This window comes from Cinclus cinclus, chromosome 10 (assembly GCF_963662255.1).
Source record: "Cinclus cinclus chromosome 10, bCinCin1.1, whole genome shotgun sequence".
Classification (NCBI taxonomy): domain Eukaryota; kingdom Metazoa; phylum Chordata; class Aves; order Passeriformes; family Cinclidae; genus Cinclus; species Cinclus cinclus.
This window is the reverse complement of record NC_085055.1, coordinates 24770785-24795927: the sequence shown is the minus strand read 5'-3', so window position 1 is coordinate 24795927 and position 25143 is coordinate 24770785. Positions and strand designations below refer to the sequence as shown.

General features: G+C 42.2%; 1 protein-coding gene across 1 annotated transcript; it reads right to left on the bottom strand.

Moving 5' to 3' along the window:
• Window positions 1–14778: 14778 nt before the first annotated feature.
• On the bottom strand, window positions 14779–15786 carry LOC134047552 (G-protein coupled receptor 55-like). The gene has a single exon (XM_062498798.1). It carries the CDS (start codon window positions 15784–15786, stop codon window positions 14779–14781), a length of 1008 nt encoding a protein of 335 aa, XP_062354782.1.
• Window positions 15787–25143: the final 9357 nt, after the last annotated feature.

The window sequence follows — 25143 nt, the reverse complement described above, 5'->3', positions numbered from 1 at the left end:
CTGGTGATTTGTCTCTGGTGTTGCAGATTTTGTGCCTTCAGTTGTTCTCTGGCTCTGCAGAGCAGGTGTTCAAGAAAAGCTCATGAACCCCAGCTGATGGCCCTGCATAACACAACACAGCCTACATGTTTCTTCTGCCTAATGGCTGAGTCATTTTGACACCTCTAAGGTATTTTTTTCTACTTAAACCATTAGCTACACTGGTCTTCAAATTATCACCACCTTTGAAAAATTCAAGACAGCTGTTTCACAAATCTAATATTTCCTGAGATCATACAAACTTCCAAACCATATGACTGACCTGGCAAGATCAGACAGGCACTTTGGCTGGAATACTGCAATGTGAGGGGGGAAAAAAAAATCAGTTACTGATGATGGTCAAGATCTCATTTTATTTGTCACAGTTGTGAATTGTATGTACAACTCTAGGAAAATAACTGTACAACTGGACCTCCTTTCCAAAAAGCACTTACACTCAACTTTGAGCCAGCTGGGCTGCTTAGATGGCTGAGGTACTGCGTGCACCCTTTGGTGACCACAAGAGTTTCAATCACACCCAACATCTCATGGTTCCATTTCTTCTTCATGGGAAAAGTCAGTTTTCCTTGCCTTGCTTCTGAGGTGTAATGGTACAGCGTGTCTGTGAGAAACTGCCAGACATATTTACAGCAGGGAGGGAAGGTCACTGAATGTCATTTCATTACAGGAAAATAATGAATGGAAGAAACACCCAAGAGTCATTTTAGGCAAGGGAGAAAGTGCGTCTCAAGGGGCTCAAATGACTGGAACCAGCAGTGGATGTTTGGGGAAGAGTTAAAAACTCTGAAGAGAAAAAGTCAGGTTGGCAGCTGAATCATGATTTCCAGTGTTCCTATGGTAGAACACATTGAAAGATAGCAAACCTCCAAGTTTAGATAATTAGCATTAAGAGTTTAATTAGTTAGAAATGTAGTGACAGCAGTGAGAAGCTGACAAATGTACATTTTCCTATAGGTAAGATATTCCTCAAAGGAAATATTCTTACAAAATTGTATGTTTGCAAAAGACCTGCTTGGGGGGCGGGGGGGGGGGGGGGGGGAGGAAAACTTTAAAAAAATGTTTTTACTGGAATTAATTTTGCTTTCTCTGTGTTCTGTTCTATTACTTTTTAATGTAAATTGTGTGTCCCATTGTTGTGTCAAACATCAACTCACAGTCTATTATAATGTCAACAGGCCAGCAGCAGTGAATATATTTATGATATCATGATGTACTAGGAAAATATAACTTTTTATCACCAGAGGTAGAGTGCACAGAGGATTTGGCCACTAATGAAAATCTCTTTCGTCCTCTTGTGTGCATAGTTGGACACATCAGTTTGGTGCTTTGCTCATATTACAACCTGTTTATCAAATACTATCCCTGCTGAGCACTGTGCTGATGAGGTGTCATGTTTGTGCCTGGACAAACCACTTCTAGTGTGGTTTAGGGGGATTTAGGTTTCTGCACAGGACATCTCAATGCACCATGACAGGCTTTGCCTGCTGAGCACAGCCAAGATTGTGGGTTTTTTTCCTCTTCTCAGTGTACCTGTTTTGGTCTTGTCCTGCTGGCATAGGAAGGGTCTGGTTTTTATTTTCCATTTTATGTGTGGGAAATAGAAGCAGAGATAGCAAGAAGGATTTTCTAAAGGTTATACAAGACACCTGCAATGGAGTGCAATATCCAAGACTGTTCCTTCCTGGGGCCCTGCTCTGTCTGCAGCCCAGGAGGGACAACATTGCATCACTTATGACTGGATGGTCACACTCTTCTAAAGAACTCCTACATTCTTCTAAAAAACTTGTCTGTCTAGCCTTTCATACTTGGAATTAACTACTCTCGGGTGGTAAGTGTTGAAACCGTTTTGATACTATGTAGTAGCAAGCAAAATAAATATTGAATGTGTTTTTTTTTTTTTTTCCTTTCATGTTTTGTATGTATATGATCACCTAATCAATTTGAAGCTTTCAGTCTTTTTGATTAATTTCAAGAACATTTCAGTTGGGGTGAGGCTGTGTGGAGTAGGGCAGGGAGAGTTTCGTGTCAGCCTCTCTATCTACAGGATGCTACCTGTGTATGCAAAGTTACTTATGTGGTCCCCAGAGAAAGGGGCTCAGTGGCTCCACAAAAAAACCCCAAACCATCAACCCTTGGGTTTCAACCAAAAGAAGGAAGAGCTGCTGTTCGTGCCTTCTCCCTGCTGCTCCTGCCCTCTGCCTCGTAATCATCTTCCCCCTCCTCTTCCCCCTGGTTTGCTTCCCTCAGTGAGCTGGCGTGCACATTCTGAGCCTCTGCCTTTTTTAAAGCCCCTTCAGTGAAAGGTTTAAAGGGTTTTTAGTGGACAACATCCACTGTAGTTAAAAAATGTCTGTCTTCCTTCCTGCAAATGGAGCTTGATAGCCGCTCATTTGGTAGCGCGACACACCTGCACTTCAGATTTCTTGCACTTATTAATTCTCAGTGAAATCAAATTCATATGAATAAATATATGACACTGATGAAGATGTTACAAGTATTTTCAGGCCACATCCTTTTCCTGTTTTTTTCCTGGTAAACGTTTCTAAAGCCAAGTATTTAAGTATTTTAGCGTAAAAAATTTCTCAGGTCTTGAGCATTTTTTTGTAAATAACCACAGCCTCTGAAACAATACTAAATAGGGGTATAGCACTGATGCTGATTTAGCAGTCTGTCTTGTGATCTGAATTAAGTGGGGAGAGGGAGAAAGTGTTAGAATATCTTTTTCCTGAACTATGAGATCTTAATTTTAAAAATATTCTTACCGTAATCTGGTTTTTGCAGAGGTGATGCTTGGTTCATGTTTTTCAGCATCAACACCAGGTTCTTTGCAGTAAATTGTTCCAGCATCCAGAATATTGTTTCTTCCATTCTTTCTGATCTGATAAATTTGTGAAAAGTCAGACCGAATTTGAGATAGAAGATGAGTCCGAGCTTCTAGAACTGCAGTTGAATGATATCTACATAGCCTGCCACATTTCAGCCAAATCTCTGCCTGAAGCTGTCACAGGTGGTTTAAAATTTGTTTCTTTTCATTAATTAAAAAGAGTAACTATTTTCTGTGCTTGTTTTCTTCTTCTTTTAACCAGACTTGGTTTATCAGGCTAAGAAATACTGAGCCTTTCTGAATGGGAGAGCTTTTATGATTCTGGATTGAGAAGATGCATGATTGGAGGGAAACCCACGCAGGTTAGTATAATTTGAATTCTCCCCCAAATAAAGGAGGCACTATATAATTATGGCTTATAATATAAGGAGCCATAATTATAGCACCTTCCACACCAAAGTCCAAAGGATTCCTGGTAGGGGCAGATGGTACTTAGCAGGACAGAGATTTTCAGCCAGGTCATAACAGCATGTAAGCAATGAGGTAGGGGCGAAAAAATGGTATGTGGTGCTGTTGTATTTGTTAACTTGATGCTGGTTGCACCAACAAAATTTTTATTGTACATACTGGACCCCCAAAGCGAGTGTGAGTGCTGGGTTTTGGTTTGCATCCAGCTGAGTTCTCACAACCAGGTCAAGCAGTGATGTGGTGCACAGCCACTGGGGAAGCCCAGCTTTCCTTCAGCCTCATTCCAGCTGCCTGGGGATCCAGGGGCTGCCTGCTGCCCAGCAGAAAAGGGGTTCTGGTTCTGTGGGAGCCTCGTTGCCGCCCTGTGCCCTCCTCCTGGTGAGCCATGCTCAGAGCTGGGTGAACTCCACTTCAGAAATCTCTCTGCCTGTGGTGGAGGGCTGTGTTTTAAGGTGCTCTCAGTATTTAAAGATGTTTTGTTTCATACAGGTATATCTTCTCTGAGGTTCAGGAGACAGGCTACTGCTGAAGACAAACCGAAGGGTCTGGGTGCTGTGCAGTGAAGCTCTCAGCCAGAAGGAAACCCAGGCAGGGCTTTCATGTTCATGTTCTCTTCATGTTGCGCATCAGTCATTTCATTACCCCCAGTTCTTCACCTTCAACTTAGCACCACGTGTTCCAACTCCAGATGTACATGAGATCTTCAGGTCTCAGCTCTCTGACATGAGAAGAAAGGTGACTCAATCCCACAGCTTTCAATGTACAGGAAAAAGCAGCCTTTTCTCACTGCTGAGGGCAATCTGGGGCAGATTCTCAGAAGAGTCCAAGCTGTGACTTGCTGGCAAGCACCAAACCTGGGAAAGGAGTTCTATGGAAAGGTGACTGCCGGGGAGGGTGATAGCACAAAGTTAAAGAGGACAGGGGATGCTGCAGGGCAGGAAAGGGGCTGGCTGCTCAGGGTGATCCCTGGGGGTGCCACAGGCATGGCTCTCCTCACCCTGCCTGTGGATAACTTCCTACTTTAGGTGGAGGTAAGAAGACAAGCAGAGCGGAAAGTTTTGTGAGAAACCTTATTCAGTTTAAGCAAGCGAGCCACAAACCTGTTTTGAGAATTGAAACACAACGTTGAGGAGCCAAAATTTAGGTGTGAAGTTCAGGAACGGAAAAGGGTTTGAATTTCAGCCAAGGCCATTGTCAGGGACAAAAACATGTTGCCCAGAATGTTAAAATTTAGAGTAATTGGTATTATTTTAGGACTTGGAGAAGGGTTGTGATGTATTTGGTACTTTAGATGGTACAGCCACTTGGAAAATTAAAGATTTGATTGAAGAGCAAAACTAGCCCAAAATTTGGACTGAGACTGAAAGTGCTCTGGATCACTACCAGTGTGTATTGGTCCTCGGCTGCCTATGGTGATGGGGAACAGAGAGAAGTTTATTTATATTGCTTTCCAATATGTGTATTTTTCTGACTTCCTGACCTTTGCGAAGGGATTAGTTTGAAACTGTGTGCCACATCTTGTCAATGCAGTTTGTGTGTGTGGTTATATTAGAGATATATGAAACCACATGACAGAGGGGAGTTTAAATCTTTAAAAATTTGAAGAAATGTCAGCACCTGATGGTTCCTAACAGCTTGCTGTTAGGTTTAAACTGGCAGGCATGTTTAAAAGGACCACAGCTCAGCTGTGAGTGTCACTGTCATGGCCCAAGGGGCTCTGCAACATCCTCCTCATCTACAAACCTCTGGTTGCACCCCTGCAGACCTGCCCAGGCTTCCCATACTGCTCCCCAGGCTCAGGCACAGCAGGATGTACCCCGTGGGAAGGGTATGGCCACTGAAGCTCCCAGGTGCAGCCCCATAGCTGCTGGGAGCCTGCCCAAAAGGACCTGTCCCTTAAATGGCAATGCCTAATATTTGGCTGTGACATCATGTCCTCATGGTTAAAAAAGCTGAGTGACATCTCTGATCTTGGTAGATGGTGTTTGTCGATCCTTGGGCTAGAATTTTGGTTTCTGAATTCTAGTTACAGTAAGAAAAAACAAAAAGCCCAACCCTGCAGACACCCACTCTTAAAAAAATCAACTATTTTAGAAATACTTTGCAACTTACAATATTCTGAAATTATTTTAAAACTGAGGTTCCTCTTGGTAATGTATATCTGATCTTTTGGCATTTCCAGATCTTACTGAAGCTCATGGGTCCCGTCTTCTCTTTCCAGTCAGAGGAACTGAGAAAATATCTGACTGCTCCCTTTACAGTGACAACTGAAAAAGCAAGGTCTCATAGACCAGACAAATGATGGTGAGACCCTGAGAGCGATTGTAACTTTGACACTGTCAGAGTTTGGTGATGGAATCAACCACACAGAACTCTAATTAATTTTTAAGGCATTTGGTGTTTGCATTGAAAAAAACTTCTATCAGTGGGTGAACTGGGTGCAAACAGAACGAAAGATCTATCTGGTGATACTTCTGGATTTTTACAAGTGTCAAATTGTACGAAGAATGCAGCAGAAAGTAAGAGAAAGCAGCTTAATTGTGGGTGACTGAAAAACCAATCCATGGCTTGTGTAACCAAGAGTGTTTCAGGGGCAGGAGGCTGGAAGCAAGATGGGAGAGAGTTCATGATGAGAGTTCTTAGTTGAAAAATTCCATGTTCAAGCTTGTCAGTTTTCCGTAGGGGAGAACTCTCACTGATTGGTTTGCTGGAGTGAGGCTGGAAATGGTGGTGGTGAATTCTGTCCTAAAAATCACCATGAACACATTTTTATATAATGACCTGGTACGTGGTGCAGCTAGGAGAGAGCACACTATATTTATTTATTTATTTTTTGCTTCTCTTTATCTCCTGCCTGCAGTATTGAGCCGACACAGAGGTAATTCCTGCTGAGTTGGACTGGAATCTGTGAGTGATGACACTTGGAGCATTATGCTGAGCTCTGAATGAGTAATGGTGCAAGGGAGAACAGGCATTTCATTCCAGCATGAGCATGGAAAGGGAGCACGTGCTTGTTTTCACATTCAGCATCCTTGCTGGGCAGGGTCTGGCTGTGGCATTGCCTTTGGTCCCTTCTTCTGTCTGTGTGCTGCCAGAAAACACTTGTGAAACCAGGACTTTAGCTGGCACAGAATTTATTTGGCAGAGATATATAAGTGAGAGATGATCCAGCTGAATTCCCCAAGCTGAATTTCTAGTGCTGGAAGTCAAAAGAGAAGAAAGAACAGAAGTGTTTGCTGTGTAAATCCGGCAAAGGTGGTTTTGAGTAACTTAGAGAAATTTGTGACTCAAAACAGATCATGCTGCCTACTTTCAAGAGAAAGATTTAATTCTCAGGATATCTTTATGTTTTTATTACTAAATCCTGAAGAGAAGAGGTTCTAAAGGTGATACTTTTTCTAACAATTTTACTGTCTTTATTACACTTAGGGCTTGTTGTTACACTGAAAAAGAAAAAACAAAAAAACCCTAAAAAAATCACACCACGGTTCAGATTTCAGTATTTTATGCTGCCAAGGGATCTGTGGTTTCAAGGCAAATTTCACAGAGCCTGGCCTTGCAGTGTGATCTCAGTACATGGGAAGAAGAGAGCTGGGAACATGCAGAGATCTCAGATTTTACTGCAACAGCTACATGCTGGGCACACCTAAGACAATTCAGTGCAGTGAAAAAAGGACAAAGGTTTGCAATAATTCAGTGCAATTATTTTGATGACTTTGCAGTGTTTCAGCCAACTTTTTCAAGTGCTGTGGGAAATGAGAGCAAGTCTTGCTTTCACTGGGTTGGAATTGCTTGCCTCTGGATAAAACTTGGTATAGTAGCAGAGGAAAGGCACTGTCTGTAAAAGGTTTAAAGTGGAGGTATTAGGATATTTTAAAAGAAATGGCTCTTTTTGGTTGTTTTTTTATGTTTCTATAAAATACTGAGAAAAATTACCCAGCCAGTATCAACCTCAGGGAAGGGGAAACAAACCACAGTAACATAGCAAATAAACAGATCAAAAGTATCAGAAAAACATCACAACCTTAGTATTTTTTCCAGTAACACCAGGCAATCAGTAGATTAATACAGATACTAATGGTTGTTTGAACTCTCATTAACCTAAAGGGGCAGTCATGTGTAAGCTCCTTTCCAGAGCTCAGCTAACAATTGGCATAATTATTGGCTGCATCTTTTCCAGTAATGAGTTGATTGGGGTTTCAGAGATGCTTAATAAACATCTGTATGGTTTCCTCTGCAGGATACAGATATCCAAGTCCAGAGAGAGCTGATCTGAGAGCCCAGATGTCCAAGCACTCTGCTGTCCTTGGGGAGGGCAGACTGCTTCTTGTTGAGGGCAAGCCAGAAGTTAAAATACTGAGTTTCTAGCTAGAGATGCCAGAAGCTCTTCAGAGGTGGCTGAGGAACCCTCACTTGTTTCCATATTTGATACTGCAGGATGGGGCATTGCTTGAGGTGGGAGCAGCTGTTTCCCTCAGACAGTGCAACCTTTTCAGAGTTTGGCAACATGCAGCTCTGAAACAGAGCTGCTGAGAGCATCTCTGGGAAACTGGAGAGGGACACTGAGCACTGGCACCGCTGTGCCAAAATGAAACTTGAGTTTCATTTCAGTACATTGCACAAAAGATAAAATAGATACATTTTTAATATGTAGCTCATAGGACCAGACAACCTGCAGCGTTTCTCTGTTCTCTCTGTTAGCTTTCACAGGAATCTCTTATGGGTTTACTTGAAGTCACATTTTTAGAAAGGGAAAACGGTGGGTTTGGATTGTGATCTTGGTGTGGTGATTGTGGGTATCCGTGGTGTTTGCAATTCCCAGAACTACAACTGGACTTCACACATGCACTGAACTGGGTAAATTCCATCTTGGCTGGAATGAAGATTAACCGTGGAACAACATCTCTCACTTACAAGTGTGATTTTCCAGGTGTCAGAAATATGAAAATGGAATGAGTAGACTATAGCCTTAATGTGAACAAAAAAAAAAAAAGGGCATTTCCCCCTAATTGCTTTGATGTGGAAATCCAGCAGTCCTTGAAGCTGTTGTGCTTCAGTAAGTGGGGGAAAACCAACTGGTTTTTCAGATCTCCCGAAGAGGTAATGGCTCAGCAGCAGCTGCCTGCCCTGGGCAGCACCTCTGGGCATGAGCTGGGTGCCATGGAGCAGATGACAAGGTGGCTGCACGGATGGGATTTCTCCTGGGAAATCTCATTTCTCATGCCTTTGAGACATTCTTTGCCCCATAGGAAGCTGCATGTACATCCACAACTGGGGCTTGAAAACCTGGCTAATAGAAGACTTGTGGAAGCACCAAGCTGGGGTGAGGAGAAGATACATAGCAGGTAAACATAAATAGTTTTTTTCACAACACCTGCATCATGGTGTTTTGGGACTTGTCATGAGGTCTACAAGCATGCCCTGCTTCCCCTGAGCACTGCCTTTCATGCTTTAAATGGGTGAGCACTGTGACCTTCAGTCCAGGCAGCGTGTACAAGGACACTGGGCATGCTGTGGAAAGGCTGCCAGATGCTGGGCGAGGGTTTTTTTGCAGTGCAGTGTGTCAGGTGGCGTACATGGGACAATGTGGATGTCATCCTGGTGCCCCTTTACAGATGTACAGCGGGTCTGACTCAGCTGCTGAGTTCATTCCTGGCTGGATGAGTCCTCACCTTGGAGCAATGGGTGCTGGAGAAAGCACTGCTATTCCTAAGACCTCTTGGTGAGGCAGAAATGACAGTGATTTAAAAAAGAATGAATTAAAAATCCACAGGTCCAGCATGAATTTGGCTCTGGTGAGCCCTCTGTCGTGCCATATGCTGCAGTGAGTACTGCCAATGTTTTTTTTTTTTCTTTTTAAAATATATTTTAAAATTAAATAAATTAAAGCAAAACTTTTGACAGGGCCAAAGGCAATACATTGTGCCACTCCAGGAACACAGAATCACCTTGCAGGGCCTGAACTACACCAGCTGCTTGGCTGCTGCCCACCTGGTTCACCTTTTTGCTTCCCACGTTTGTGGCAGTAGCTGGAGAGCTGTCTGCAGCAGGAGATCATATCTCTCACATTCAGTCATCCTGACTTCCTCAGATGAAAGGCACTATAGCAATACAACTACTCTTAGTCTCTTCAGGTGTGCTTCAGTGCTAACACTTGCTCTAGTCTCTGTGCTGGCCTGATGTTACGAAGATAAAAGATCTCTTGTGTGAACCTGATGTATCCATGAAGAGGGGGTGAGTTTGATTGCTCTGGAGTTTTCAAGCTAACACCGAGGTTACAGAACTGTGAAAGTTCATTACACAGTGCCATTTAGTGGCAGTCAGCTCCTAGGAGTGATTTTCTGATGCAAATAGCTTTCTTGCTGACAGAAAATCATTTAATTATGTGTTCAGAAGCAGCACAGGAGCCTTCACCTAATATTCTCCATAGTCCATTATCAAATATCTTTAAAAAATAGGTGGGTTTTGGTTCCAGTTTCTTCTGTTTCTCACAGACTTTTACAGGAGAAATAGCTTTAGCTGTTTACAAAAGGAGTTTACAAAGACAACTGGAGAAAGCCACAGTGTGAGATGCAGTGGCAGAGGGTACAGGGCAGGTACACACACACCAGCTTGGGGACACCTCTGGGGAGATGCCCAAAATCTGGCCTTGAGCCAGGAGAGGGGTCAGAGGTGTTTTCTGTGCCTCATGTGATTTTTATTCTGGGAGCAGACTTCTGTCCTTGGACTGCAGCCTGTACTCTGCCCAGGCAGATGCTTCCCCTGAGAGCAGACTCAGTTCACTTTCTGTGCAACTGCTGTGCTGTGGCATCCTCTGCTCCTCTTCCTCTGGCCTTCCTCCCCCCTGCACACACAATGAGCTGGAGAGCAGGAGAGGTTGCTGCCCCTTCTGGTAACTGAGCCTTTGGCTGTTCTCTCCAGGCTCTGGATTTTGGCAGTGCCAGGAGAGCAGCCAGAACAGTGTGTGTGGAGTTTGTGTTTCTCCACACCTTTAGAGAGCACAAGAATTTGAAACCCAGCCAAGCCAGCTTTCCCATTTGTAGTGTTGTGTAAATAACAGACAGGCACCTTTCTTTCCAGTTTGCTCAGGGCAAGCACATTCCTGCCTCTCTTTGTGAAGAGAGTTCCTTGGGAAATCCTGGGGAAACCTCTGGATGCGTGGCAACCAAAGTCCCTCCACCCCCTGGCTCCATAAAGGAATTCAAGCTCACTGTCATTTGCCACTGTGGTGCTGAGCAGGGTGCAGGCTCCCAGGGCAGGTGACAATGACCTCAGGAGCTGGCTGGGCTCTGCTTTTCCCAGCTGCACTTGGCAGTTCCTCAGGGGACACTGCCTCTGCATGGCTCCTGTCCTGGTGTTTCGGTGGAAGGATGCAGAGTGTGCCCAAGACTCAGAGAAAGCAATTAGGCTAAAGTGGAAAATATTCTGAATGTGAGGGGGAAAAAAAATCACCAAAACTACTTTGGTGAGACAGACAGAAGTCTATACTTTTGAGTGGCCTCAGTTTGTCTCTCATTTGCATGTGTTTGAGGCACGCTAAGTTGTGGTGTTGCTGAATAACCCCTGAGTGAAATACCATGGTGAGGTTTGGGGTGATGTCTCTCTGAACACCAGTTTCAATCTTCCAGCCCATTTCAGCTTCTTCTCATGATCTAGAGGCTGCCTCGGGCAGTGAGAGAGCTGCTCTTCTCACTTTGAAGTTTCCTGAACACTTGAAATTACTTGATATGACGAACTGCTAGAGTGATACTTATTAGGCTTTCTTTGTGGTTATTCATCCTCACATGGAAAACTGTCTGGTTTGTATTTTTAGCTATTTAATTGTAGTGAAAAGATGTTGGACTGACTTTACAGGGCCCATGCCCATCTGTGCTCACTGTGGTCCCATGTGAGAAGGCAGGAGACAAACAGTGCTTAGATCCAGGCTTGGCTCTCCCTCATGCATCATAAAAGCAGTATTATGAAGGCTAGAAAAAATTCACATATTAGATCTTCTACTTGCAATTAAACCAGTTAAATTTCCTTTTTTTGATGTCATTGTTGTTGAAAAACTTTCAGAAGGGACTTCTTGGGCAATAGAACTTTTCAAAAAGTCCAGCATTGTTTTGATGGTACTTTTATAGCATTAGAAATTAATGGAGTGCCACTGAGTTCTGTGCTCAAGCAGGGAAATGAAGATGATATAAAGCACCAAGCAAAGGGACAGGAAAAGAATTTGGGGAACAAATCCTGTGTGGTTTTTTTTCTGCTGGGAGTTTTTGTTTGCTTGCTTGTTTGTTTGTTTGTTTTAATTGGGAGTTGGGATTTTTTCCCTTTTGTCCAAACTACTTTTATGCTTTTCTGTCTTTCAGTTTTGTGAGTCTATAAAATACAGCTTGGGGAATCACAGTGATTGTTGAAAAAATGCTAATTGTAGAATGTTGGAGTAAACTGCCATTGATAAAAATGATCTCAAGAAAAATCAGCTCTCTTCCATGTTGTGAAAATCTGTGGGGTTTGGCCCTTTTGGAGAAGTTTAATTGGATAAAAACAAAATTTTGTTTTCTGAATATTATCAACTATAACATCACCTGCATTGTCACCTGAATGCTGTGCCCTGTAACGGCCATGTCCAGAAAAATTAATGTTAAGTACAACTCCTCTGTATGGTCCATGGTTAATTGTGCAATTGTGGTTTTGTTCAATTCACATAGGAGGAGAGAACTGAAAACATAATTTTTTTAACACATTGTTTGTGGTGTTTTTGGTTAGCATTAGGTTTTTATTTTTTTTTTCCCCACTAAGACAGAGCTTCTTTGACTTTATATTACAACCGAAGCAGCAGGAGGTGACCCGAGTGTGTGAGGGGTTCACATCCAGGTTTCCATCACTTTTCTGTATATTAAGAATAACATCAAGAGAGAGGAAACATTTTCTGAATCTGTGTATCAGCTCTGGAAGATTTGGGTTTTTTAAAATGTTGAATGCTTTTCAATTTTATTCATCATTAAAATTGCTGTGTATCTTTTCAAGCTGCAGAAGGATTTTTATTGCTTTGTCCTGGTGTAAAAATAAAACCAACCAGATATGCTCCAGAGTTAACAGTGGATTTCCCACATGAGCCTGTGTGTAAAATCCCGATTTAGAAAAAACTGTACTCTTAGCTGCAGGCCAAAACAGGACTTAAGTGTTTTAATTGAATATAAGTTCATCTTGAAAAGCAGTGAATTGAAACTGACACCTTCTTGCTCAAAAGACCTGTTTTGTTTTTTTTTTTTGTGCTAAAAATTAAGACTACTGCAACAGTCTGTAGAATCAACACAGCTGGTCTCTCTTCCTTCTTTCTCTTAATTTCATTTTCATTTTATTTCTCAAATTTTAAGCACGCTTAGCGAGGCTGTTCGTGCTTGCTTATACAACAGGCAAAATTTAGACAAATGAAATTCTATATAAAAACACTTTAGGTCAACAAAGAAGTGGCACTGGTGGCAATAAATGGGAAGAAAATAATTCAGTTTAACTTCCAGATTTTGTAGTCCAGGTTTGCAGCCAGGAGCAGCGAGCCTTGGGAGCAGTGGCTCACAGTGGCTTCCACCACTGCCCATGACTGCAGCCTAAGTAACCCTGACTTTAATAATCCTAGCCTTGTGTGATGGGTCATGGTTGCTGCTGCCAAGTAATTTTTAGGCAGCTAGTGCAGGTAGAGGAGATTTACATACTGCTGTCAAATTGGGAATGAATATGTATTTTCAAATCACATACACTTCACATGTACAGTTTATTTAGTAAAACTTCTTCCTCACACACGCATTTTGTATGCCAAGTAATCTGAAAGGTGCAAAGAAGAAAGGTTAACCCATACTGAAAAATGTGTAAGCTTCTGAGTAATTGAGGTGGAAAAACATGAAGAGTAGAAAATCTACTCTTTTGGAGAGCTCTTCCTCTTGCTCCTTTACAAAAAGCACCGAAGATGATAATAAAAATATTTTTTTGCTTCAGCTGTGGTCATAGTTTTAGTACTAACAAGTTTTAAAATGTTCCTATATTAGGTCCACTGTAAGATACGTGCAGTTTGCACAGCCAATAATTTTTATGGAAATTGATGGACAGCAAGTTGTATTTTCAAAACTGGACCCTTTTCTTTTTAATTTGCCACAGATAGAAGGTAGTTTCTTTTCACATTTTGAATAAAGAGAATACCTGCTCCAGAAACTTGACTACCAGCAGTCTCAGACTATTTTCACAGCTGTTTTAGAAAGGCAAAGAAAATAATTTCTTTTTGTGAAAGTGTTTCTCGTTACAAGCACCAACCATGCAGATAAGGGTTCAAGAAATGTTTGGCTTAAAACTGTGCAGATGAGGGTTCAAGAAATGCTTGGCTTAAATTGCAACAAAGCTCAGATTAGTCAGAGCCAAACTTTCAAATAGCATTGGGGTGCAGAAGTGCTGATCTGAAGGGTTCAGGCAAGTCCTGAGGTGTTTAGAGAAGTGTACAGTACAGGCTAGAAGGATATCCCTAAGGAGTGGGCTGGATAGAGCTGGTCCAGTCTTCTACTGGGAGAGAGGAGAATATCAATCACTCCCTCATCTTCTGTGATGCAGGGCTTGCTTCCTTAATTCCCCTGCTCCAAGAAAGAATGAGAAGACAGGCAAGAGAATTTCATGCATGTGTTATATCTTTGATAGAAATCCACTGATGTAGAAATAGAGTTCAACACATTCAATCTTTCTCTAACTCTCATATTTGAATAAGTTGTTTTGATTTATGTGGGAAAAGCTTGTTTTAGAATTGCAGGAGACAGCCACGATGATTCCTCAGCTCAGGTAATCAGGAAAGTTTGTTGCTCAGGAATGGCTGGTACCTGAGGTAGTCCCTTGGATTTCTATTCTGGGCAGCATGTCCTTTATGAAAGAGCAAAAAGTGCTGTCCCTCTTAGCAGCCCTGAGCAGTCTGTGATGCTTCCAGGAGGAAGGATTCACTGCTGTCCCAGGCTGGCCAAGCTGCCAAAGCAGAGGAGCTCCAACAGCAACCTTCTGCAGAATCAGACTTCTGGCTGGATACTGCTTTTTAACTGCCAAGATACCTTCTGAGTCAGAAAGGTTATGAATAGTTATTTCTGTATTTGCTCTTAGCAACACCTTTCTGATCACCTATGTAAAAGGAAAAGTGGTGTAGCTATGACAAAAGCTGATGTTAGAAGACATTCCCATGATCTGGTTAGTTTTCCTCTGGCAAGCTCTTCACATTTTGCAGATACTGTCAAGGCTAATGCTTCTTTTGGTGTCAGTCTATCACTTTGCTAATGCTGGTTCCTTAATCAAACTTTTTTCTCCTTCATCTTTAAAGGGAAGAAAAATATAGAACATATATAGAAATATATAGAATATATAGAAATATATAGATATATAGAAATATATAGAAAATATAGAATAGGTTTGCATTCACTGGAAAAACATTGTCCTTGTCCCTATGGGATTGTCCCTGCCGTGTCAGGTGTAACAGTGTCAGTGTCCTGGCAAGGGGCATTCTCCCACTGCTGGCAGTCCCAATGCATGGCACAGGGGTTAAAGACAGGACACAGCTCAGTGACCCCCTTCAGCTGTGTCTTCTTACAGAATTCCTTTGCAGCAAAATAGTAGAAGATGACATCAAGGCAGCAATTGATGTTGGCGAACGTCATGGACACCTGGAGGAACAGGCTGATGTTCTGCTTCATCCTGCAGCCCACAATCACCTGCTGCCTCACCAGGCACTGCAGGCCAATCCCAAGGTGGACGGGGGTGAAGCACACCAGAAACATCACAAGGTTGATGATGATTACTCGCAGTGAGCCACTTTGTTCCGTGTTGTTTTCCTCACGAGTTTTGTGATTCCAAAGAGTCCAGATGGTTTGAGCAGAGCAGAAAACCATCACTGCAAGCGGGATCAGAAACCCAAATATCTCCACAGAAACAATGAAGGGGGCACTCCACGTCTGGTCTGACAAGTTGTGAAAGCATCTAATAGATTCATTCCTGTGAAACACATATATTGGGCTGCTGCAGATGCAAGCTGCTGCCCAGATGAAGCAGCAAATCATGAAAGCCCACCTGGGGGATTGGTTAGCTCGACCTTCAAATGGGTGCCTTATGCAGATGTACCTGTCCACAGTGATGCAGACAATGATGAAGATGCTGGTGTAGGTGTTGACGAAGTAAGGAGCCTGTATGAAGGAACACAACAGCCCAGGCACTGTGTTGACAGAGTAGTAGAGCTTTGGTGGCAGTGAGAGGAGCAGCAGGACATCTGCCAGGGCCAGGCTGATCATGTACACCGAGGTCTTGGTCTGCTTTCTCCAAAAGCGGCAGAACACAGACAGGGCCAGGCTGTTGAGAACCAGCCCCAGGATGAAGGTGGGGATGGAGATCCCCAGCTGCACGCTCCATGCCAAGCTGTCAATGTCTGTAAAATTACAATTCTCACTGCTGTTGGTCATTTCTGCCCTGAAATGACAAAGAGAGCGGGTTGGAAATGTGTAAGACTCACCGTTAACGCCATGATAAATCCAAACCAAACCAAGACACTTTCAAACATAGTTCTAGATTTTTTTTTGGTTTTGAGCTGGACACTTTTTCTGTTACAGAAAGTGAAACTTTTCAAGCACAGAGCTTTCTATTTCCAATTTGACTGGCTTGATATGTTACAAAGGAGTCTGATTCTCAGGGGAAAGTAGTCAACATCCCCTGATTACCATCCCATGTAAGATAATCCCATTCAGATATTGAAGAGATTGACTCCTTCAGAGAGATATTTTCAAAAGCCCTGAAGACTACTGGCTATCTTTAATAATTCGTACACCTGTTGAAATTTCCCTAACAGTTATGCTTATTTTTGTTGCTACACAGAATTAATTAAATTATTATTCCATATTAAGGTATGTTGATCTGATAGGTGGGATTTTACTCCTATATCTGAATCTCCATGCATCAGTAGCTGTTGCTGATGTGCTTTTACTGCACCCACATTTATATAATATTTTAGTTTCATAGAGTGCTTATATCCAATGCAGTATTTTAAAAGGTCAACTTAAGAAGACTAATCTTTTATCTAGGTGCAAAATGAGTAAGCGTGTTTTTCATGCTTGTGCTTAACTTTCAGCATTGCTTAAATTTGGGGTTTGCACTTGAAATTTTAACTGGTTATCTTAGATAAACCAGCAAAGATTAGCAAATGGAAACCATGACATCTTCATAATACAATTCTTAAAAAAAAATTTATTTGCCTTGAATGTTATCACTGTTCTTGAAAATACACATCTGCTTTAACAAATTATGCCTTAAAAGTGCTTTTTATAACCTCTTTTAAATCAAAACAACAAAAAGTCCTAATAAAGTAAAAAAAAATTGGTAGTCAAAGTTCCCAGTCCAGTTCAGCCAACCAAATAAATCAAAAGAAATTTTAGGAGTAAGTGAAGATGTTTTAAGAAGAATTGGATCAAGAGGAGAATCTTAGCTTTGGAGGATGAAAAGTGACAGCTCTTAAGCACTACCAAATGGAGACGAACTTTGGTAAAGAAGCCAAAACCAACTTGTGTAATTTCTTTTTTTGTGGGGTTAAATAATTTTTTTTTAAAAAATAGAGAAACAGAGAACAGCTGAGGAGACAGCCTTGCATTTTGCCAACTCTCATACCACTAATTTCACAGGAGTGCTGACACTGTGCTGGAGGTCAGAGTGTGAATCAGCGAGTGATAAGGTAAATATATGTGAACGCAGAATGCACTCAGAGCTTGACATGCTCTTGTTAGTTATTTTCCAGCTCAGACTACAGAAAGAAGAGGCACAAAAAACTGAAGGTCCAGCTCAGTAATTGTTATGAATTATGGATGCTATTAGCATGGCTGGAAAAGATTCAAACTAGTCTATCTGTTGAAGGAAAGAGTATCAAATGTGATTAAAGCAATTCTGTAACTGTTGAGTCTAAGCTTCACACAGATTTGTGAAGAAAACTGCAAAATAAGTCTTTGAGAGCTCTTACCAGACCCTTATCTTTGATGAAGTATCTGCTTTTTTGTATAAGGGAAAGCCTGGGGCCTTTAGGCTCTTGCACTTCAGCAAAGTGTACTGGAAACAAGTGAATAGCACTAAGGTTTAGGACAAGAGCTGTTCACCAGGTTGGGAGGTGGCTGCCTGAAAGGTGATGAGTGCTACAGCCAGAATGGTGGGGGTTACTGAGGGGATGCACTACACCCTGACTGTCCCTGGCTGTGTGACCTCACTGCAGGAGGGAGGGTGGCATCTGGAAAGGGGCTGGGTACCACTGCCACATGCAGGGAACTGGACTGATGCCTTAAGGTTTAGCTTTCGTATTTTCCAGATTCTGTACTGCACTTGTGTGTAACTCTGAACGCCATACAAAGTGTTACAAGTTCTCACAGCTCAGTCACACAAAACAATCCTTTTCCAGCCCCACAACCAAGGACACCGCTGCAGCTTCAGCCCCAAAAAAGTGCAAACAGCAGAGAATTGAGGAGAGAATCTGGGAGGATGGGACTGCAGAACCTGGAGCTGGGATGGGACAATTAACCCCAGTATAGAAAGGGACCAAAACTTCCAGGCTTTTGCACTGCCCAAGGTGAATCCATTGAAAGCCTTTTTAATAAATACCTACTTTATTCCTTTAACACTGTCTGGCCTCTGTTCTAGGCAGCCTCTCAAGGCATCAGAACAGAGCCACGTGAGCTGGGCTGTCCCAGTGTTGTTAACTTAGGAAATAGTAAAAGGAAACTGGATGTTTTTAGTGGATTTATCTGTCAGAAATGAGAGCAAAAGAGAAAACATCGGTTTGGTCATCAAGATGAGGTTAAATCAGTCCATTTGAGCCAGCAATACATGGCAGCTACCTGGAAAATCACATGTTTGTGGTATGTGAGAAGTGGGAAAATCACACAAAACACAGAGCTGAGTTGTACAAGGGATCACTCTGGGCAGATGCTGCTGTCACCGAGGGGCAGGACAGGGAAGGGGACATGGGAACAGCAGCTTTAGTGTGAGCATGGATGTCCTGTGGCCAAGGGCACCCAGCTACCTGGGGAAGAAATCAGGTGACGTGAAACACTCTGGGGTAGTGACAACCCCTGTCAATCCAGCACTTTGTGTACTTTGTAAATGTATCAGAAAATTGTGCATAATGACTCTCCAAAGTCTGAGGTTTGAAGCAACTTTTGTTGTATCTCTAGCTCACTGAATGCTTTTTCTTTAGAATTCATTGGTACCAAATTACGGGTAGCATTACTCCAGAAAATTATTAATTTCAAGAAAAGAGCCTTTAAATCGATAATAGTCTGTCAAAAACATAGTGGTTTTTTATCATTTTAGGGTCTCAAATTTAAAACTCACATCTTGAGTAATCCACAGTAATTGTTTGCAACTGTTCCAGACTAAGTAATGCTTGAAGAATCATTTTCATTGGCAAGTAGCCTTGCAGTCATTTCATGAGCATCATTTTTGCTGCATTGTCCAAATTATTAGTAAAAAGACTGATAATACTCATCCTGAATGATACTGAACTGTACCAGAGACATATTTCCTATAGAACAGACACTGATTAGAATCTTACTAATCATATAGAGCTTTCATACTGCTCATGTTTCCTTTGCATACGAGAATTTCTTTAGAGGTAGTGTGTAAAGTCTCTTTCCCCCTCCTACACTCCCATCTCCCTCTGCTGACAGGGTCACAGAGGAAGTCAAATTACTTCTATTTCAGTCATTCTCAGATTAATCTGTGCAGGTTTTTAACTTACCGCTGACTTGAATTCAACATGCTTGCCAACAGATTCTTTGGTGGGTGATTTCAGTATTTCCTTCAAATACTAAAGCCAAGATTACAGATCCAGTTTTCCCAACTCCTCCTTTTCCACCTTCTTAAGAGATGTACCACGTTTGTTCTTTTCCAGTCTTCTGAGGAAAATTTCTCTCTCCTCAACAGGTTTTTTGAAGAAATGTCCTGTGACTTTAGGACTGTTTCAGACAACTCCTAGAAACCAAAATGAAATATAAGAACCTGTAATTAACAGTACTGAAGAAAGTGTGTCTTAGCTGGTCAGTCTCTGTGCCATCGCTGCTCCATTTGATCTGTTTCTCCTGCTGAAGGTTTTCCTCTTTCTCTAAACGCATTAAATGTTACTTAAATTACCCCATAGCATGAGCTTGTGGTTTAGTCAGCAGCAAAGGTGTTCTGACCTAAGAAATGAACATCAAGATTTTACAGTAATAGCTTCACTACGGTTTTTTGCAGTACAGCAGAATTCATGAACAGTCTCCTCTTTGCAGCTTGGTTCTGAGTTCATCTGGTCCTAGCCGGGATTCACACAAATCTGTGTGAGAGCACAGATTAGAGATGCTACACTGAGGGTGTTCTTATCCATGAAATCTTCACTGGCAACATCATCCTTTGTATATATCTATTTCCTAGAACATTATCATGTTAGATATAAGTTATTCTCTTGTGGATGTGCTGGAGAAGAGTAAGATAGTTCAGTGCAATGCTGAGCAGCAGGTCACATTCCTGCCATATATTTCACCTGTAGATGGGCAATTTCTAACAATTTTTTTCTAGAGTATTTTGATTCTAACAGAACAGATTTATATTTATCACTAAAGCAGAAATCTTTCTGCTCTAAACTAACGAACACTGTGTTGGATCTTATTGTTTGAACTTCTTATAAGTAACAATCATCTAACCAGCTTAAAAATAGCATCTACAATCAATGCTGCTATTAAATTGTTGGAAAAATAAAAAAATCAATAACTAAAATAGGAATTACTTTACCTGAACCCCAGCAAGTAGATCAGCAGTATTGCTTCAGTCCAGGCTGCTCTACAGAGCATGAACGCATTTTCTTACAGACAGCGCCTTACAAATTATATGAACGGCATAATCAACCACATCCTTCTCTTCTTCTCTTTTTTTTCTCTCTCTTTTGTTTTTTTACCCTGTCTCCATGTACAATCTATGCCTGCTTATATAGGCAAGTGAAGGTGGAAAAAAGTGTAAAGATTTGAATCCTCAGCTGTTTCCAGTCAGTAGTCAAAATAGGGTGGGGAACAATTCCTCTCTGAAGTCAAGGCTCTTGGCCTGGCCTTTTCCTAGTGTGATACAGGTGGGAGCTTTTGTGAGCTTGAGCATTCCTTGAGCTGGAGAGGAGCTGGGAAGTGGAAGGCTGTAGGGGAGGTTGTAATAAAAATAGGGTTTCTTCCCCCAGTTTCTGCTCCATTTGCATACTGGAGATCAGTAAGTAGTGAAGCACTCAGAGACTTCTGAGAGGTACAGCTTCTTCTACACACAGCTGCTGAACTATTTCAGGGGGATGTGCCAGTTTCAGCCAGTTCAGGTGTGTGATTCAGAACTGCAAGCTGGCAAACAAATGATTGCCTGTGAGAGGGCTGAGGTGCATGGAGCAGCTAATGAGTGAGAAAAATCACTTACTTGTGAGTCACACAGCAGCCAAAGTACACTTTGCTTGAGATGAGCTTCCAAGGAAGCTTCTGGAAGCTCTCTGGCTGAAGAGTGAAACTCACTCACTGGTGAGTGACTAGGGGCTGACAGCCCCTCTCCTAACTTGTGCATATGCTGCAACCCTTTGCAGAAAAATACAGGAAGAAACCCAGCTCTAAGTGACAGTTTTCAAATTGCAACCTTGCTTTGGAGGTAATTTCATCTTTCTGGAGGAAAGGTAACATCAGCATTCATCCCACAGGAATAGGAGGAAAAAAAAAACCTTCAATTTTTTTCCTCTCTCCTTTAAAAATGGGATTTGAAAGAAAGAAGCAGAACCCCCAAAAAAAGTTTAGGTAAACCTCCTCAGAAAATTGTGCGACAGAAGAAATTAAGGCAATATGATTCATATTCATAACATTTGGGAAACTCTTTCTGGAATTGGGAGGTTTCAAGGGCTTTGCAACTTCTGTCTTCTCAGAATTGTGGCCTGCCTCTAGCTCAGCAGCAGACTGAAATAAATGTGGAGTCACAGAACGAAACAAAAGGGTGCAACTAAATATTAGCAGAAAGCAAACATTCTACAATTCTGAGTGATTTTTGAACTAGTTATTCTGTGCCATGTTGCAGCTGAAATGGGGTTTCTTCTTTAATCTTCTTGCCACAGGAATCCTCCAGACTTAGCTTAAAAATGAAATTTAACACTTTGTGCTGCATTCTCTCCCAGCACTAGCTTCATTCCTTGTGGCTCCGTGAGCTTCCCACTTAGTATCACTTGATGCATCAGACCTAGACAAAAAAAAAATCAGCATTTCTGCATACATCAGCTGCATGTTTGCTAAGCTGACAAATTTTTTTGGGCTACATGTAGGTTCATAGGTGAGTAAGTCATTTGTTGGTATGCTCATAAATCATATTTTTGCAGGTTGGCCTTTTTGGCTTAAATGAGGACAACTTCCATCTAGAGCATATTTAATGAGGGCAAGTTCTGAATGACTCAGTCCCAGGCTGGCTGACACATTACTGGCTGAGAAATTAGGGTTTTTCCCCCCCTGTCCTTGGTGATTGCTTTTGAAGTTTCTCAGGTGCTATACATGAATATGCTCAGCAGGAATTATTTCAGTGGGTCCTTTGTGCTCCACTGCCTTTATCACCTGCCACTGCTGCTTGATAAATGCTGTATTTTGGGGATCCAGGTGGCGGCATGGCTCTGAGGTTTTCAAGGGGAAGGAAAAGTCCTTTAGTTCTGTTTTTTTTTTTTTAATTAACCACTGAAATGCTGAGAGTATAGTTTTTGTGCTACCTAGAGACAGGAATCTTAACAACTTTATCTGTTTCCCTGTATTGTGTTCAGTTAGCAAATGAATAGTGGCTGCAGGAACCATAATCCAACTGAAAGGAAGTGTATGACCAGAAATTTCATCATGTTTATGACAAGGATGAGTAGGGTTTTTTGGCTGGTTGTTTTCTTTTAAAGTTTGTTCAACTTTCTCTACTTTTTATCCTTTTGGTGCCCTAAGTGCTGCTCTTGCTAAGTCAGGCACCAGCATTTGCTGTTTTCAAGGAATCAAAATCTCTTTCAGAGGAAACATGTTCATACAGTGCAAAACCACATTTATTTGCATTACACCAGTATGAATTCTTCTGCTCTTTTTAAGTGGAAAAAAATTTGTAACAGCTTTGACCTCCAGCTTTCACAAGTATCTAAATTATGTGTTTGTTTGTACTTAATGTCCAGAATGGAGCAAGTTGGGTCTCAGATCTAGAATTAGGATCCTCAAATGCAAATTAATCAAAATTCAAAGGAAGGGTCCAATGTGTTTCTAGGCCATTCTGAATGAATGTGTGATTTATTCTCCCAGGCAGCTGTAAAATATAATCTCAGATAATTTAATCATCCAGAATAAAATGAGTCAAGAAAAGATGCTGCTCAGCAGAGAGCTAGGAGGTGAGTAACAAATTGTTCAGGTCCTTGTGAAGAGTGCTGCACGCAGTGGGGAATTAGCTGATGAAATTAGATACCTGAGGTTTCTTTTATGTTGTGCTGTGAACGGTTTCTGATACTTTGGTGTGTTTTTAAAGGTTTCAAAGACTGGATAGCCATAGTGAGTTAAACCAACAAGTCTTGTTCTGAACAGGGCAGCACAGCTTGCTAACCCTAAAGGGATTTGCTGCCTTTTTAAGAGGAGAGATCCTGGAGACTTTATCTAACTCCAGCTGAGCAGAAGAAAAACCCTGGAAAGGAAAATGCCAAGAGCTCGCGAGGCTCTCACCTACCTGAAAATGTACTGTGGTGCTCTTTCTGTATAAAGACAAGTAAGAGAATAACCTTGATTTTCATTGGTGGCTTAAAAACGGTTGTTTGCACTTGGGTTTGAGTACAGTGTTTTGTTTATCTGGAAACCTTCCACTTCAGACCTATGCTCTTTGGGTTACTCAGTACCTCTTCCTCATCTTCATAAGCAGTCAAAGCCTAGCAAGCAGTGAACTATCTTAACTGTGCAGCTGGGAGCTTTGAATAGCTCCGAGGTTGTGTTTTTTTCTCATGGAGATAGTTTTTTGGGTTCAGGAGACTGCAAAACTTGAAACTAGACAACCTGGGAACTGCTGTGTTTTATAGGAATGGCCACACCAGCATCTTCAAGATGAGGCAAAGGTTTGAAGACAGTCCAGATGCAGGAAAAAGTATAGGTTTTTTTGGAGCTGGGTAGCTATGAGGGAAGGTTTATTTCTACATTTGAGAAACTTTACAAAGGCTTGTCAGGGTTGTGTGATGAGAGGAAAGGAACTGGGCAGTGTGGTGAGCAGCCATCTCACACTAGTGAGATCAAGATATCACAAGCATGCATGGTGTCATCTCCTCAGTAACTTCAGATACCCACAGTCCACAGATGGTGATCTGATTTTCCACAGTTCACTTTGGTCTTGCAGAGGAAGAAGTGCCAGTTAGGCACGGCCAGTGCCAGTGGGGACATGTGCTTCATGGCCAGTCCACTGCTCCTCTAGGCAGAGACAGAGCAGCCTGTGCGTGGCCAAAGCAATTGTGGCTGGGGGACTTAGCAATAGGCTAGAAATTTTTCTTGGGTATTTGTAGGAAGGAACAGCCAGTCAAGCTGCAAGCTGAGCTTTAGTGAAACTGTGTTAAGACTAGACACAGAGCTTCCTGCACCCATGAGCTTTGCAGTCTGTCCCCAAGGTTCACCAGCTGGCAGGTCAGGGTGCTCTGTGGCTGCTCAGCAGAGCTGGGCTGGGCTGGTGAAGATGGTGAAGATGCCGTGCTCAGTGAGCCGTGGCACTGCCAGGGGCAACGGGAGGTGTGCACAAACCCAAGGCTTTGAATGAAACCACCAGCTAATTTCACAGTCCCCCAGTGGAAGGAATAATGGCCAGCAGTGGTAAGAATACAAATCCAGCAGAAGCCCTCAGGCTCCCAGCAGGCTCCTGAGCACTCAGGCCTCTGTGGGAGCAGTTAAATAGGACATTTATCTGCTCCCTTTACCACTCCAGTGCCAGTGTGTGGTTATTGCTATTACACTACTATTTTTCCTGATGCAGGCAGGTCAGACCAGAGTTGTGTAATGCTCGCCCATCTTCACCATAAAAACTCTGATAAATTATGTTATCTAGATTTTTTTCCCATAGAAAACATTTTCTTCTCAGCCTTTGTGGTGTACTAGGTAACAAAACACAAAGAGAAAATTATTTCCTTTGCATTTTCATTCCACCTGACCATCAGCACAAGTGACCAGCCACCACTGCAGGCTGGCACAGAGGGATGCCAGTGCAGGAAGGGAGCAGCAGCTGCAGAGCACACTTGTGCCTTGCACAGTCATTCCTGTACTTGCCACAGACAGCCTGGCACCAGGGGTGGGAGCTGCTTCCTCTGCAGGCTTTATGCACTCTCGATGCTACAACCTTCTGATAGACTCAGTTCTGTTGAATGACTTGCTTTGAAAAGGAGCTGACTTGTGTGGAAAATACATTTTTTTCCATTTCCTTCAGCTTTTCCTCATCCATTCCCCCTCGTGTAAGGATTGGCTTTTCTGGAAAGAAAGCCCTACTCACTCAATCCTATAATTGCAATGGATAAGTATCAAAAGAAGATCATGGATTGGCTTCAAAGGAACATTTTCCAGACCTGATATGTTCCCTGTTTCATTAATGGGTGTCGTTGTTGCAACTTGGGGCCTTTCCCATTTTAGCTCATGTGCTGCCAAGCACATTTAGTTCTTTTAAGAGCAGTGCACCTCTCAAAGCAGGTCTCAAAGGACTGCAGAGAAGCGGGACCAGCTCTGGTCCCTCACAGCATGGCCAAAATGGTTCCTGTCCCAGGGACGAGGTTGTTTGGCTGTCAG

Excerpts from the sequence above, each read along its gene's own strand:
- LOC134047552 (XM_062498798.1), bottom strand. The coding sequence starts at position 15,786 with ATGACCAACAGCAGTGAGAATTGTAATTTTACAGACATTGACAGCTTG.